This window comes from Nycticebus coucang, chromosome 18 (assembly GCF_027406575.1).
Source record: "Nycticebus coucang isolate mNycCou1 chromosome 18, mNycCou1.pri, whole genome shotgun sequence".
NCBI classification, from domain to species: Eukaryota; Metazoa; Chordata; class Mammalia; order Primates; family Lorisidae; genus Nycticebus; species Nycticebus coucang.
In genome coordinates this window covers 59,296,500-59,313,618 of record NC_069797.1, presented here as the reverse complement: position 1 = coordinate 59,313,618, position 17,119 = coordinate 59,296,500, and the positions used below count along the sequence as shown (strand labels likewise).

The 17,119-nt window shown below is 47.3% G+C and overlaps 1 protein-coding gene across 1 annotated transcript; it reads left to right on the top strand.

Moving 5' to 3' along the window:
* Nucleotides 1-621: 621 nt before the first annotated feature.
* Nucleotides 622-12,679, top strand: DUSP3 (dual specificity phosphatase 3). Its single transcript, XM_053568993.1, has 3 exons — nt 622-1,100; nt 4,332-4,558; nt 11,239-12,679. The coding sequence occupies exons 1-3, from the start codon at nt 976-978 to the stop codon at nt 11,442-11,444; spliced, it is 558 nt and encodes a 185-aa protein (XP_053424968.1). The 5' UTR covers nt 622-975; the 3' UTR covers nt 11,445-12,679.
* The last annotated feature ends 4,440 nt before the right edge of the window (nt 12,680-17,119 follow it).

Sequence of the window (17,119 nt, the reverse complement as noted above, 5' to 3'; positions counted from 1 at the left end):
CTTAGCGGGAGCTCAGAAAGTGCTGAGGTGCTGATACTACGTAGCTCCTAGTGAGCTGACAGCTGTGCCAGGAAGGACTGTGAAGGAGTCCTATTTATCTCCACACCAGTACAGGGTGTGACACCTACTGGGTGCTCAACACATTGGCTGATGCAGGGAGGGAGGACAACAACACCGAGTGCTCACTGTGTAGGGCTGGGCACTGTCCTTGGATGTCATATTTAACCCTTCCAACAACTGTAGGAGTTAGGTGGTATTATTGCCACTATTTCTTTCTGAGCCACAGGCTCAGAGAGCTTAATTCCCCAGGGTCAGATTTTCAAGCCTGGCTGCATATAGGCCAAGATTTTAAACAGACATTGACTCTCCATGAATGTTGAAATCAGACGTGCCGCAGAGTAGGGCTTCCCAGACTTTGCCCTTCTTAGGGATCTCCTGGCGTAGGTAAAATACACATTCTGATCAAGCAGGGCTGGGTGCGGGGACGGGGGCAGATTCTGCGTTTCTTGGAAGGGCCGGAGTGGTGACAACACTCCGCTGGTCCACAGCAGGAAGCAGCTCACACGTGGAACACGAGTGTCCCTATATCCTGGAAAAACCAAGCCACACCCTGGTGTACCTTTATTAGGAATATTTATTGCTCTCGCATTTGGCTCAGTGAAGGAAATTGCTGCCCTTCCCAGTTTATGAAGATGTGCAAACAGCCTTAGACAGGGCTTGGGAGAGGATCCCTGAGAGTCACGTTCGGGGGTTCCGCGGAGCGTCACTCAGTTCCAACGATCCGCGTCCTCCCCGAGCGTGGAGCGTGGATGCCCCCAGGCGTCACGGCGCCGGAGCTCCGCCACTTCTAGCGCCCGGCGGGCCCGCCCCCGGGGCGGGGCGGGGCGGCTCCCGTCTGGCGAGCCCCCGCCCAGCTGACCCGCAGCTCTCCCCCTCGCTCGCTGCTGCCCCGGCGTGCAGGGCCCGGCCGCCGCCATGTCGGCCCCGTTCGAGCTCTCGGTGCAAGATCTCAACGACCTGCTGTCAGACGGTAGCGGTTGCTACAGCCTCCCGAGCCAGCCCTGCAACGAGGTCACCCCGAGGATCTACGTGGGCAACGCGTGAGTCTCCCCAGCAAACTCACCCCGCCGTCCCTCCCTGACGCGCCCCGCCCACCTGCAGGCGTGGGCGGGGGGAACCCGCGGATGGTGGGGAGAGGAGTCGACGCTCACCCTCGCGTGGGGCGGAGGGGCTGGACCCCGACCCGGCCCGGCCCAGCGCTGTCCTTGCTCATCGCCGGGTGCCCCGAACCCCAGGGGGCGCCTGGCCCCGCCCTTAGCCGCCACCCGCTTGTGGATCGGTCTTGGGCGGGGTCGGTCTTAGCCTTGGTCACTTAACAGGTGGCCTTCTGTCGCCAGGCCGGTCTTCTGCCCGCTCATCATGTGACAGCTGCCTGGTTCTGCAGTGAGGTCACAGCGGAATGTCTGCCTTCGCCGCCATGGCAACGGGCTGACGTCACAATTCGGGCGTGGAACTTTCCCCGCTCTGCAGGCCCGGATCAGGCAATCTAAATATCCAGACAGCCGGGCTGGGATTTCCTGTCCTCTTCTCCCATTTTCTAGTTAGGGTTTGACTTACATGAGATTCTAGAGTCTAGACCGAAGCAGCGATAAGCCCCGTAAGGACCTGAGCCGGCACCTAGAAGAGGTTCCTGACTTTTTCACCACCAGGAAATGCATTTACTGTAATATTTATTACGCACAGGCGTATGAGGTTGATTTCTCTGTTTTCTCTTATTTAAACTACTGGTTAGAATTTCTCAGCAGCAGGAGAGAACCAATGTTAACCAGCCAGAAAGGCGCTGAGATACCAGCCAAAGGAAAGAAAGAATACCTATACAGCTTACTCTGAAGACCCAGTTACCAAAGTCCTAAGCTCCACAGGCCTAGCCAAGGGACCTGAAAACCCAGAACTAACATCTCCTCTCATGGTGGCCCAAAGCAATTGAGGGATTGTGAGGATAGAGTCAGTGTCTTGTTCATGTCTGTATCTAACCTCCACCAGGACCTGCTGCTTAACCTGCCAAGGAATGCCATGGAAATTTGGGGTCATCATGGAGCTAGAAGGGGTCCATGAGGCAAGACCCAGCCTCTCGTGGTCTCATTCATTCCATCATTCATTCTCCAGTTTGAGCTACCACGATGTGTCAGGCACTGTATACAATGTTCATTGATAGTAGAGGTAGTACAATGACAGTGGTGAATTTGTAGAATGTCAAATTAATATTAGAGAAGGGAGATGAATAGAGTGACTCTTCAAAGTGTTTCTTTTAGTAGCCACTGCTTTACAGTCTTGTGCAGTGCCCTGAGCAGGCATAGCTAAAACAGAATCCTATGGTCCCAGTCAAAGGCCCCACTAATTTCAGAGTTCTGGGAACACCTTCTCACCCCCCAACTATCCAAGCAGCAAGTGGGCTTGGGTAGCCTCAGGATTCCTGCTGCCTGGGCATTTTGGCCACTCAGCTGTCATTGCTTCCTGTGTGGAAACCGAGGTTGTGAACATCTGGTGGTAGCCAGAGTGGCAAGTGCTGAGTCACTATAGAAGAAGCATCCTTTGACCTCCTTTGACTTGGCCAAGGGTGGGGGTGGGGTGCTCAGCAGGGAGGATCAAATGATCATAGGTACTGGGAGGACTCAGGCTCCCCTACCCATCAGGAACCCTTAACATCAGGGCTCCAGCTATGTGCTCATAGGGCAGACAGAGCCTGTGTGAGCCACATTTGCCAGATTTTGGGGCATGAGAGCAGAGTGAGGTGGAAGACAGAGCAGGACTAAACATTGAGGGGAAGGAGGTTTCCTCCCCACTCCACCATCAGCAGCCAAGGGGAGCATATGCATGCCCCTCCACCTGTCCTTGAGGCCAGAGCTCTGTCATGTGGTGGTATTGCAGTCCGTCTTTGCTCTCAGGGCTGCTGAGATGGGCAAATGAGATTCTGTAGGAGGCGGTGTTTTCTGTAAAGTGTAGACTACTGTTTGAATTGAACTCTTTTGTGAGGTGAAATAAAGGGACCATTTGACGATTCAGATCAAATATTTTGTGACACCCCCATGGTTCTTTTGGGCCCACTTGCTCCCCAAGTCCTAACTCACCCATGAGAGCTTCAGAAATGTGGCCAGTGGAGTGTGGCAGGAAGGACCCTTCTGGGGTGGGGGTGGGGCTGCTTGGCATGTGAACATTTCATTCTTTTTTACTCACTTCCTATTTATTTAGCACCTACTATGTATCAGGTGCTGCAGCAGGTGCTGGGGAGACAGACCTGAAGCAGATAGGGTTCCTCCTCAAGGAACACACAGTCGGGACTTGGAAACAACGAAGCACCGATGAGCATTAGAATAGTAGTGCTCACTATGGTGTCAGGCTCTGTCAGCAGAATAGTCTGTTTAACACTCATAGGGAGTAGGCACTATTATCATCTGCATTTTACTGAGAAGGAAACTGAGGCACAGAAAGTTTAAGTGTCAGGTGGCTTCTGTGGCTCAGTGAGTAGGGCGCTGGCCCCAAATACCGAGGGTGGAGGGTTCTAAACCAGCCCCCGGCCAAACTGCAACAGAAAAATAGCCGGGGTGGTGGCGCCTGTGGCTCAAAGGAGTAGAGCGCCGGCCCCATATGCTGGAGGTGGTGGGTTCAAACCCAGCCCTGGCCAGAAACTGCCAAAAAAAAAAAAAAAAAAAATAGTCGTGCATTGTGGTGGGTGCCTGTGGTCCCAGCTACTCAGGAGGCTGAGGCAAGAGAATCGCCTAAGCCCAGGAGCTGGAGATTGCTGTGAGCTGTGATGCCATGGCACTCTACCGAGGGCAACAAAGTGAAACTCTGTCTCAAAAAAAGAAAGAAAGAAAGAAAGAAAGAAGTTTAAGTGTCTTGCTCAAGGTTGCCTGGCTGGTAACTGGGCTGCATTCTGACCCAGTCATTCTGGCTCCAGAGTCCATCTGTAACCACTTGGTTCACCTACCACCATTGGTTAGGGAGATGGTGCCAGATGGGATGGAGTGGAGATGAGGAAATACTACAGAGGCTGGTGACAGATGAGGATGGGGTATGTCTACAGAAAAGGTGGGGGAAGGGCATTCCAGGCAGAGGGGACAGGGTGGGCATGAAACCACCAGTCTATCTGGGGAAGATGTTGGTAATTTGATATGGCTGGAGTGAAGGGAGAGATCGTAAGATGAGGCTGGAGCACGGGCCAGAGCATGGAGGGTTCTTGCTTTGCCAAGAGGCTTAGAGCCTTCTCTGTCCCCTCTGCCAGGATTGCCAGTTGGTCAGTGAATTGTCCCTTACCACTGTCTCCTGTCCAGGTCTGTGGCTCAGGATATCCCCAAGCTGCAGAAACTGGGTATCACCCATGTCCTGAATGCTGCTGAGGGCAGGTCCTTCATGCACGTCAACACTAATGCCAACTTCTACAAGGACTCTGGCATCATCTACCTGGGCATCAAGGCCAATGATACGCAGGAGTTCAACCTCAGCGCCTACTTTGAAAAGGCTTCAGACTTCATTGATCAGGCCTTGGCTCAAAAGAACGGTAAGGGACCTGCTACCCAGGAAAAAAATGGGAGGCCCCTATAACTGTCCTTCTAGAACACAGGCCCACAGCAAGTCTTATCTCGGAAACCCTCTTATTCTGTGTTTCCTGTGGTGAATGACTGACAGCTGTGGCTCTCTCCCTGCTCCCCGAGCTGCCTGTGTGGCTCATTCACACAGTGTAGACCCAGGACTCTTGCATTTGGTTTGACATTGGCTGAGGGTTGGTTTCCCGCCACTTACATGCTTCTCCCCTACCCCCCAATCCAAGCAGCTTTAATCATAAGAAATATTTGTTATTATCCAGGGCTAGTTGGTTTATCAGCTCTATGGTGGTGTCTGGGCCACTTTCTTTCCCTGTCTCTCTTCTGCCACCTCAACATTGGGTTCAGAACCCTCGTGTTCCCAAGGTGAGATCTAGTCACCACATCCCAACAGGCCAAAATGCAGCCATTTCTTCATACGTTTCTCTCTTTTAAGAGCAAGGACAGCATCTCCCAGGAATTCCCCAGGGAACTCCCCATCATACCTCACTGACCAGGTATTGACATGGGGAGTAGTGTGGCTAACTGGTCCCCATGCCAAATCTTCCAGCAGCTTTTAAGATACTTTCTGTAACCTTCAAATGTAAGGAAAGACTGGGAGAACTGCTGAGGCGCTGGCAGTGAGAGAAGACTTTCTGTTAGGAAATCCTAGAAGGCCACAGGGCAGGTATCAGCTGAGCAGGCCCAGCCGCTTGCCCTTTCTGCTTTTAGCTCCTTCCTTGACCTCGTCCTCCCTCCCCATTCCATGCCCTCCCAGGGGAGGTGACCCCTGTGCAGTGTTATTGGCCTTCTCTCTGCTACACCCAGCAGCCTTCTCACCCAAGTGATTTCCAGCAGACGGACTACATCAGACCACTGGATAGCTCACTGTCAGGGCTCTGGAGAGAAGTTTTATTGACCAGGGAATCTGCAGACTTTTGTGTGAGGCCCCTCATGGTCTGTCATGGTCACTTACACACTCAGCCCAGTCTACCCACTTCCACTCCAGCTGTATTAAGCTTGTCGCTCTGCGTAGATACAGAATGAGGGTTCTGATGGGGGAGGATTTTGCTTTTCTCATATAAAATCGAGGAGTCAACTGTTCGGGGAACTTATAGTCTCTGACTTTGTTTCCTGGTTCCAGCTAACTAGGAACATGCACTGATTTTTTCAGACCTCCTGCCTCAGCTCAGGTAGCCTGGGTACTTCAGTTGAGAAAGCTCTATCTAAGGCAGTGCCTGTAGCTCAAGTGGGTAGGGCGCCGGCCCCATATACTGAGGGTGGTAGGTTCGAACCCAGCCACGGCCAAACTGCAACAACAACAAAAAAAGAAAATAGCCAGGCATTGTGGCAGGTGCCTGTAGTCCCAGCTACTCGGAAGGCTGAGGCAGGAGAATCGCCTAAGCCCAGGAGTTGGAGGTTGCTGTGAGCTGTGGTGCCACAGCACTCTACCAAGGGCGATAAAGTGAGACTCTGTCTCAAAAAAAAAAAAAAAAAGAGAGAGCTGTCTCTGCCTCTCCCTACCCTGTCCTCTGGCAAACTCTTCCTTGTGCTTTAGTACTGGGCATGGTGTCTTCTCTTCTGTGAAGCCTTCCCTCAGGCTGCGTCCACTGTATCCCTTTTCTGTCTCCTGATCTACGTCAGGCACATAGTAGGTATGCTGCAAATGGTTACTGAACAAGTGACAGTGAATTCCATGGGTTCTAATGCCAAGTGGAAATGCTTTTAAGGTTGATTGGCCAAGTCAGATGACAGAAGAATGCTGACCTTTAACAATGTGCAGGGTTCAAGGGACCCAGAAACCTTTCACTAAGAGAGCTGGGTGGGATGGCTGGGGGTGCTCAGGGGAGAGAACAGTCACTTCCAGCTGGGGAGGCCAAGGGAGGCTTTGTGGAAGAGATGGCATCTGGGCTTGGCCTGGGGGATGAGGCAGAGGTTGAACCACCCCCTTCCCCAGTGGGCTCTATGTGCCTTGAGTATGTTCTAGATCAGTGGTTCTCAACCTTCCTAATGCCGCAGCCCTTTAATATACTTCCTGTGGGTCACAACCCACAGGTTGAGAACTGCTGTTCTAGGTGGTAAGGTGGCTGTTTTGCAGAGTCCTTTTCCCAGGGTGGAGGTGGGGGGCGGGGCAGTCCCACTCTGAACACTTTAGGCATACTAGTCAGAGAGGGAATGGGCAGGAAAGTAAAGGACTCCTTCCTGACTTGGGAGGTGCTGGAAAAGTAGTGTTTTGTGGGTAAGTGATGGGAGCAGGTAGACTCTGAGCTGGCAGATTTCCTTCCAAATAATGGCTGTGTAGAGGTGTTAGTGGGCAATCATTCTTCAACTAGTCAGCAACTGTTTACTGGGACCTAGTATTATAAGGTCCCTTATAATGACCATAGACATTATAAGGGATCCAAAAATAATATATACTCCACAGTCCTCACTCCTAAGGAATTCACCCCCTGGAAGAGGAGAGTAGATCTGTACATGGCCAGCAATGGCCCAGGACTGGGCTGATGTAGCTGAGGATGTTCTAGGTGCCAACAGAGGGCTCCTAGTATTGGGTAACAGTTCTGAGGACTTCGTATGCAAGGCACCAGTTGAGTGGCTTTTTGTGTGGTCTCCTTTAAACCCCCAAATACCTCATGAAATGGGTCTACTGGCGGCACCATGAAGTTAGTGGGTCATAGTGTTATGACCAGTGTATTGGTCAGGATTCTCCAGAAAAATAGAACCAACAGAATATGAAGCTGGCCCTCTGTATCTATGGGTTTTACATCTGTCGATTCAACCAACTGCTGATTAAAAATATTCAGGAAAAGAATGGAGAAGCAAGAATCCAGTGTACTCAATTCTAATATGAAGGCAGATGAGCTAATACAAGGGGTGGGGTAGGGGAATGCAGGAGAGGGGAGGAGGAAGGGGGTTGGGGGTCATGGTGTATGGCACTCCTCTTTAGGACAGAACACAATTATAAGAGGGACTTTATCTAACAAATGCAATCAGTGTAACCTAATTCTTTGTACCCTCAGTGAACCCAAACAATAAAAGAAAAAAAAAGTATCAGTTTCCAAGGGAAAAAAAATATTCAGGAAAAAAAGGTTACTACATCTGTACTGATCATGTACAGACTTTTTTCCTTTGTCATTATTCCCTAATCAATACAGTGTAGCAGCTATCCACATAGCATGTGAAATGTAAATGGTATTTACATTGTATTAGATATTATAAGTAATCTACAGGTGGTTTAAAGTATATGGGAGGATATGTGTAGGTTATTTGCAAACACTATGACATTTTACAGAAGTGAGCATCCATGAATTTTGGCATCTGTGGGATGTTCCGGAACCAATCTCCCATAGATATGGAGAAACAACTATACATATATTCGTATACAGAGAGTCCCCCCTAAATGTATACACATTTTAAGAACGGAAAAAGCTGTTAAAATTGCAATACTCAATATATACTGATAACAAAAGATGAACACAAGTCACATTGAGAACCTTTTGTAATTGCAGAAGTCAAACATGACTTGAGTATCACAAATTTAATACAGTTTTTTCCTTTCTTAAAATGAGTATACATTTTTTGGCATCTTCTGTATATATGATTTTTTAAAGTCATCCTTATTGTACGGATATGATTTATTTTTTATACAGGGTGGACATAAAGTTCATGTGCCTATTAAAATAGTTTAACATAGTAAATTGCATACAAACTTTATGGATACCCTGTATTAATGTATGTTTATTGTATTGATTTATATATATTCCTATATATACACATATGGTTTATTTTAAGGAGTTGGCTGTGATTGTGGGGGCAGGCAAGTCTTAGGTCTGTAGGCCTGGCCACCAAGTAGACTCAGGATTTCTCTGTTATAATCTTGAGGAATAGTTACTTCTTCTCCAGGAAACCTCCGTTGTGGTCCTTAAGTTCTTCAACTGTTTTGGTGAGGCCCACCCACATTATCAAGGGCAGTCCCTTTCACTCAAAGTCAATTGATTGTGGCGGACCCCTTAAAGTCAATTGATTGTAGACGTTAGTTACAGCTACAAAATAGCCTCATAGCAACATCTAGACTAGCGTTTGGCCAAGCAGCTGGGCACTGTAGATTAGTCAAATTGACACATTTAACCATCAAGTTAAAATTTAAACCCAGGTTCATGAACCTTTGAAGATTTGGATTTTAAGTACCTGTGCTGACAAGGGAAATAATTGAACCGGTGTCATAAGGGCTGAGTAGTTGTTTACCAGGCTGAGTAGTTGTTTACCAGGTAGCCGAGAGGGAGATATATTCCTGGTAGAGGGAACAACCTGTGCCAAGGCGTAGAGGTGAGAAAAAGTGTGGAAAAATGTCAAGGCTGTGAGCAGCTGGCCTTGGAAGCCACTCTTTGGTGACCAGATTCTCCCCTGCAAATGGTGACAGGTCATATTTGTGTTTTGGAAAGATCTCTCCAGCTGGTAGGTGGAGAGTGGAGTGGAAGTGGTGCAGATGGAGGGAGAGCTCAGTGTGGGGGTGTCAAGGGACACAACTAAGCACTGAACTAAGCACTCTGTGTGGGGAGAAGCCAAGGCATGTTGTTCATGGGGCCTCCTGTAACATGCTAGGACTTTGGTGACATTGACCTCTAGCATCTCCTCATCAACCAGAAGAGAGAAAACCACATGACATCCCTGCCCTTGTGGAGTTTACATCACAGTGGGAGGATGACAGTAAACATGTGAGAATGATCTGATCCGTGGCAGGTTGCAGGGAGAATAAAGCTGGGAGAAGGAGATTAGGTAGGATAAGTAATAGGACTGGGCTTGTGGATTGAGAGAGAGTGGGTGGAAAAAGCCTTCCTGGGAAGGGGACATTTAAGCAAAGCCTGGGGGAAAGAGGAATTATAGGCCAGAGCCAGCTAGAGTGGAGGGCAAGGGAAGAGAAAGAGATGACGTCACAGCTGGAGACCAGATTTTGCAGGACCTCATAGACCATTTGAGGGCCTGTGTGTGTGTGTGATTGTTTTGTTTTTGTGTTTGTACTTAATATGTATCCTTTTGTTTTTTAAATTGCATTGTTGAGGTATGTTTGACATTCAACAGACTGCACATAAGTTTTGAAGTTTTGATGGATGTATACACCCATGAAACCATCATCATAGCCAAGATAGTGAGCATGTCCGTCACCCCCTAAATTTCCCTCATGTCCCTATGTCACCTCCCTCCCACTCCTCTCTATCCTGTACTCTCAAGCAACTACTGATCTGCCTCCTGTCACTTGAGATTAGTGTGCATTTTGTGGAGTTTTCTATAAATGGAAATCACACAGTTATGTACTCTCTTTTTTTGTCTGGTCTGTTTCACTCAGCATAATTATTTTTAGCTTCATCTATGTTGTTGCGTTTTTATTGCTGAGTAGTAGTGGGGTGTATGGATGTGCCACTGGTGGTTTATTCATTCACCTGTTGACATTTGTTTTGTTTTTATGTTTTTGAGACAGAGTCTCACTCTCTTGCCCTGGGTAGAGTGCTATGGTGTCATAGCTCACAGCAACCTCAAACTCTTGGGCTCAAGTGATCCTTTTGCCTCAGCCTCCTGAGTAGGTGGGACTACAGGTGCACACCATGACACCCAGCTAATTTTTCTATATTTATTTATTTACTTATTTATTTTGAGACAGAGCCTCAAGCTGTCACCCTGGGTAGAATGCCATGGCATCACAGCTCACAGCAACCTCCAACTCCTGGGCTAAAGTGATTTTCTTGCCTCAGCCTCCCAATTAGCTGGGACTACAGGCACAGGCCACAACACCTGGCTGTTTTTTGTTTTAGTTGTCATTGTTATTTGGTAGGCCCGGGCTGGATTCCAACCCGCCAGCTGTGGTGTATGTGGCTGGTGCCTTAGCCGCTTGAGCTATAGGTACCAAATTTTTCTATTTTTATTAGAGATAAGGTCTCACTCTGTCTCAGGCTGGTCTTGAACTCCTGAGCTCAAGCAATCCACCCACTTTGGCCTCCCAGAGTGATGGGATTACAGATATGAGCCACCTCATTCGGCCTGTTGATGGACATTTGAGTTCCTCCATGTTTTGCTTTTGTCTGAAGTATAAAATGCATACAAAGAAGTACCCATATCATGAGTGTGTAGTTACTCCCAGAGTTACCCTATCCAAGCTTCCAAAAACAGATCAGTTTCACCCACTTTTCTGCTCCGTGGAATCAGACACCTCGTGTTTGTGTGTTTCATTTATGTTGTTTCTTGTGAGTCGTAGATTGCTCAGTCTTTTTACTTATCTATTCTATTGATAGGCCCCTAGAGGTTTCCAGCTTGGGGCTGGGTTGAATAGTGCTGGCCCATGTCTGTTTGGGAACATGTGTATATATTTCCTGTTTGTCATGGATCTGGATGCAAGTGTTCTGTTTGAGGAGATAAAACTACCACCATTTTCCAAAGTGGTGGTACCAATTTACATCCTACCTTCCCCAGCCGTGCAGAAGAGTTCTAGTTGCTCCCTATCCTTACTGACGCTTTGCATTTTCCATCGTTTTCATTTTATCCATTCTGGTGGGTGCCCAGTGGCATGACTTTGTGCTTTTAATTGGCATCTCATGGAAGAGTCTCAACCAGAGTTGTGGTGTGAATCAGATGTCCGTAGCTCACCACGCCTCCCTGTTTCTTGCAGGCCGGGTACTCGTCCACTGCCGTGAGGGTTACAGCCGCTCCCCGACTCTCGTCATTGCATACCTCATGATGCGGCAGAAGATGGACGTCAGGTCTGCCCTGAGCATTGTGAGGCAGAACCGTGAGATCGGCCCCAACGATGGTTTCCTGGCCCAACTCTGCCAGCTCAATGACAGACTAGTCAAGGAAGGGAAATTGAAACTCTAGGGCCCCTGCTGCCTCTTCTTGAGAGGTTCTCCAGGGAGGCCCTGGTTGAAGGTGTCCCAAGCCGCCATGTTTAGAAAACACACTGTATTCTGCTCTCAGCATCACAAGGCACATGCCCACAAGTCTGTCTCTACATAGTTCTGGGACACTTTCCCCCTGGGGAACATATAAAGAAGCTTGGTAAGGAAGGCATCTTTGCTCCCTGGTTGTCCTGTTGTAACTTATGATGTCCTTTTCCTTGGGGTGGGGGCTCAGAAGGGAAAGGCCTATGGCCTGCATGCTTCTTGATGGCCCAGGGCAAGAGGTCTGTAGGAGTGGGAGGCCTGAGATGCTCACAGGGGCCCCTTATGACCTCCCTTCCCTTACCCCCAAATCGTGTCCTGAAAGAGAACCTCAGCACTTGAGCCCTAGTAAAGGAACTAGGCAAACACGGGACCCCTCCCCACCACATCTGTGTCCCCAGGTGTCCCTGCAGCCTTCCACGCTGTGCATGGCAGAGTTCTCGCATCACAAGCTCTGAGGCTGGGGCAGGGGGGTGTCTGTCAGTTGTAGTGGATGGAGATTCCCACAAAAGGCTGCATTTTAATTATTTCCTTGGGATTAATTGGGTGGGCAATGAATTCTCCCAGAGGACTGTTCTAAATCCATAGAGTTTTAAAAATGTGAATCTTTGAAAGGTTGAATGCAGAACTCACAGCTTTGGAAGATTTCTCTTGGACCTCTTTCAGTCACTTCATTTGTTAGAAGAGCGATGCTTTGGGCATGGTTTTATTTTTCTTTTTTAGAAAACAGGGTGTTGAAGTCCAGCCTATTTAAAAACTCCACCACTTGGAGAATTACAAAGGTTTTGTCCTCAATTATAGTGTGGGTGAGCCCAAGCCACTCGTGCAAACTGCTTTTTGTCTCAGTTGCTATTTCGAGACCCGAAGGAGGAAGCTGGCCAATGACGGTGCGTGTGTGTAGGTGTGTGTGTGGGGGGGTGTACCTCTCGGAAACGCAGCCAAGGGACAAGAAAGGGAACGAATGGTCCCAGGCACACACCCTGCCATCTACAGGTGGCTCTTAAGGCTCTCTGGTGCCAGTGCAAGGTCCCTGGAAGGACTTAGCCCAGGCAGAAGCAAGACATGGCAGAGTGGCCAAATGGATCCTGTATTAGTGGTAGAGCAAACAAACAGAAACAACCTTTTAAAAGACTTTTTTAGGATGATATCAGGATGCACTAGCACTCTTATGTATGTGTACATTTGCCAGAATATAGGAGTTTTGTTTTGGACACAGTCCTGTTAGGACTTCATGTTGTCGTTGTCATGGAAAGCGGTGTAATGCTGTTTATCTTTAGGGTCACTCTGGGCAGAGAGAAGGCCCTCAGTCAAGCCCCTGACCCGTAGCACAGGGTGTCTGATAAAAGTATGTGGAATTAAACTCTGTGAATGCCAAACATATATAGGACATTGTTCTGGTGGGTGTATCAGACTCCCAGAAGCCTGAATTCATGGTAAGATCACTGGCAAGGAATTGCAAAGGAGTCTTACCTGCACTGAAGGAAATATCAGGGACTTTTGTTAACTATTTAAAATTCAGTTTTAAATTTTAAGTTCAGACAGTATTAACACGTCCAGGTGGGGAATGTGCCTTTTTCAGTTGACCAGAAGCTTCCAGCTAGGACTAAGAGAAGCAGGTATGTTGCAAGGCCTCACTTCTAGGTGGGAGGATTTCTGATTACACAGGATTGGCCCTGCATAGCCTGGACATTCACTGTCCCCTTTTCTGTGTGATCACAGCAGCTGTGGACTACTAGACTGTAGCTTTTCCAGACACTGAGCTGTCCAGATAGACCCACCTAAGTGAGATGGCAGTCCCCCAAACTGTGTGCCTCACTTCACAGTTTTCAGGTAGCCTTCCTACTTAATCTAACTTGAACCTCACAGTAACCCTATAAAGTTGGTAGAGCTTATTCATATATTGTGATCTTTTCAAAACAAAAAAAAAAAGGGAACTGGGTTTCAGAATGATGAAAGGCGTGCCCCTCCCCCTTTGCCTAGCTCTTTAAGGCACAGCTGAGGTAAGATTTCAGGTTTGCTGCTTGCTGAGGCTGGGTTCTTTCTTTAATACAATATTTCTCAAGAAATGAGCTCCACAAGAGTATCCAAGTGCACTGCACACGCTCTTGACCCCAGCCCTGGAGTAGGAAGTAACAAGTGTAGGTCCCCAACTGGGTTAGAGTGTGCAGCTCTTCTTCCAGGTGACATGTAGCACTCTTAAGTCAGAGCCTCTTCTGTGCTCCTAGAGGAATCACTGGGGCTAGTGCTCCCTTCCGGGTCCAGGCAGTGGTCACTCCTTAGGAAGCCACAGCTACTTAGGTGAGCACAGCAGGGGGATGTGGCTGGTTAATCTGGGACCTCTCCAAGGCCTGTGTGGGCATGAAGGAGAGAAAGCCATTGGGAGAATTACTGCCTTTATTTTGGGGCTACTTTTACGCCAATAACTTAGGATTTCTTGATATATCGTTTTTCATCCCTGAAACCTCACGAGATTTAGCTCCTAGCACTTTAAGTAAAATAAAATTCTGTTGTGTAAGAGCCAACACATGCCCAGCTGTGAGTGGGAGCTGTTCCCAGACAGTTTTCCACCCCCTGGGAAGTGATGGGATAGGAACTCAGGATGCCCTTACTATCCCCCACCCCCACCCCCCCAATCCCTTCTGCTGACAGCGCTCCATCCGGGCAAAAGGAGAGCGCCAAACAATTTTCTTTTCAATCTTAAAGCAGTACACCTTTCCACAGGCTGGTATGTTTCCCTGCCACTCTGATTTATCTTGAGAGCAGAAACCTCCACCTATCAAACGAGGGGACTCATCTAGAAGACCTCTAAGGTGCCTTTTGGCTCTGAGGGGTCTCTGGGGATCCTTACTTGGAGTTTAGTACCCCCGGGAAATTAGGGTAGGCGAGTAATAATATACTGGCCAGCAGGTGACGCTGCGTCCCCGCCGTGGTGACGGTTCAGAAAGGGGAATTTGGTGCCTTTTGTGCGCAAGTTAATGTTAAGATGCTAATGTTTTAATCAAAGTAAGCACTGACCTTAAATATGAAGATATGAGCTTTTCTCATAGAAAAATTTCTTTTTCATAAAACTTGTTTCAGAAATAATTGAAGAGCCAACAATGATGGTCTTTCCAAGTCAAGATTTTATTGTGATTGGAAATAGAGGCCATCTCAAGTTGAGAGAGCAGATTGATTGTAAGCTTAACTTTTGTTCTCCCTTACTTCCTGCCAAATTTTGGGATAATTTGATTGTGAAAGAGTGAATTTTCTGGACAGAAAAGGGAGAGGTATAAAATTGGTTAAAAGAAAAACAAAACCAAATTTAATGTTCGTTGTATCACAAATCAGTGTTAAAACACTAAAATTGTAACCAAAATAAATGTCTTACATTACAAAGAAATTGTCTTTTCTGTCCTCCTTATCCCAGTTGATTTTTTTGATGGTTTTATATCTAGGTTTTATGTTTGCTTTTTCTAGATTTTTAAAATAATTATCATCTAAAAAGCCATCCGAAGCTAGCTGTAGGTTCCATAATGGTCATATTTATGCAGTAGCTATTTGTGGAGTCTCTCTCTCTAGTACCAGAAATGTTCTATGTTAGGAATATTCATGGGTACAGTGGTTCACCCAATTGGAGGGAGGTGAGATTTGTATACTTAAGAAAGGAACTGGGGTAGCAGGCTCAAGGTGGCCTGACATGATGATTGGGTGGCATTTGGGGGTTTGAGTGATCCTGCTAACAGGCAATCCCAAAATATATCTCCTGCCCCCAGATATCTTAACTACCACTATCAGCATTATATTCCTTTTCCTCTGTGGTGGAGGTGGGGTGGAGGTGGAGTTAGAGAAAGTGAATATCTTTTCTCCCAGACAAAAAAGCCTCTGGAGGCAGAGAAGGAGCCTCTCTAAGGTTCCCACCCCCCTCTGTCACATGAACCAATTAGACTGGTTCACTATTTGTCAAACCTCTTTGACAACATAATTTTTTTGTTGTTGTTACAGTTTGGCCTGGGCTGGGTTTGAACCCACCACTCTTGGTATATGGGGCCAGCACCTTACCCACTGAGCCATAGGTGCTGCCCAACAACATAATCTTGATAGTTTTACACAAACTTAAGGCAGAACACTAATAGATAAATCTGGTAACAGTGTTATTAAAGTATTTAAAACATTTTAATGGACAGTTAATACTATATGTACATAGTAATAAATTTATTTATTTATTTAGTTTTTAAGAGACAGAGTCTCACTTTATGGCCCTCGGTAGAGTGCCGTGGCCTCACACAGCTCACAGCAACCTCCAACTCCTGGGCTTAAGCGATTCTCATGCCTCAGCCTCCCGAGTAGCTGGGACTACAGGCGCCCGGCACAACACCCGGCTATTTTTTGGTTGCAGTTTGGCCGGGGCCGGGTTTGAACCCGCCACCCTCGGTTTATGGGGCCGGCGCCTTACTGACTGAGCCACAGGTGCCACCCCATAGTAATAAATTTAAATAACATAAAGACCTATAATGAAAAGTGAGACAGACTCCTTTTACTCCAAATCTTTAATCTCTCCAAAGGTAACTACTAGTATCATATCCTTCTAAGAAAAACTCTATGCATCGGACATCTTAGCCAGGTTGCAGTAGTGGCAGCTCCTCTCCTAGCTTCGCAATGCCACCCAAGGACGCAAGAAGAAAGATGCCAGAAAGTCGGCCAAGAAAGACAAAGACCCAGTGAACAAATCTGGAGGCAAGGCCAAAAAGAAGAAGTGGCCCAAAGGCAAAGTTCGGGACAAGCTCAACAACCTAGTCTTGTTTGACAAAGCTACGTATGACAAACTCTGTAAGGAAGTTCCCAACTATAAGCTTATCACTCCTGCCGTGGTCTCTGAGAGACTGAGGATTCGAGGTTCCCTGGCCAGGGCAGCCCTTCAGGAGCTCCTTAGTAAAGGCCTTATCTAACTGGTTTCAAAGCATAGAGCTCAAGTAGTTTACACCAGAAATACCAAGGGTGGAGATGCCCCAGCTACTGGTGAAGATGCGTGAACAGGGTCCAACCAACCATATATTTGGAAAAATAAAACTTTATTGAACAAAAAAAAAAAAGAAAGAAAAGAAAAACTATGCATCCGTAAGCTTACTGATGTGTGTGTACATAAAGATATCTATGCTTTGTTTTTAAAATTTTATTCTAGTTATTTCTTAGAGTTCTACCCCATTCGTCTTAACAGCATATAGCATTCCATGTTTATGGGTGTGCAAATAAAGACAGGATGATTTGTACATCTCTCAATGCAGGCAGCTGCCTAAAAATGAGACTCCAAGTCCAGACATTCCCTTCTTAGCACTGAGTAGTGGAAGCAAAATCTGTTTAAAAATGCAGCCAATATGCAGAACCTTCAGTTTCCATTAATTAGAGGGAAGAGCCTCCTCAATAACCAAGTATAGAAAGAAACCAGATGACCTCTGAGGTTCTTTCCAGTTCAAAGACTCTACAATCCCAAAGAGTCAAAGGAGCATAATATACTTTCCAAATTTGGCCTATCTTTCAAAGTCTGGTCCAAACACCACGTCTCACCATGAAGATCTCAAACCCACCCCAGGGGGAAGAAATTGTTCTCTCCTTTGAAGGTCCTTAATGCTTTGTTCT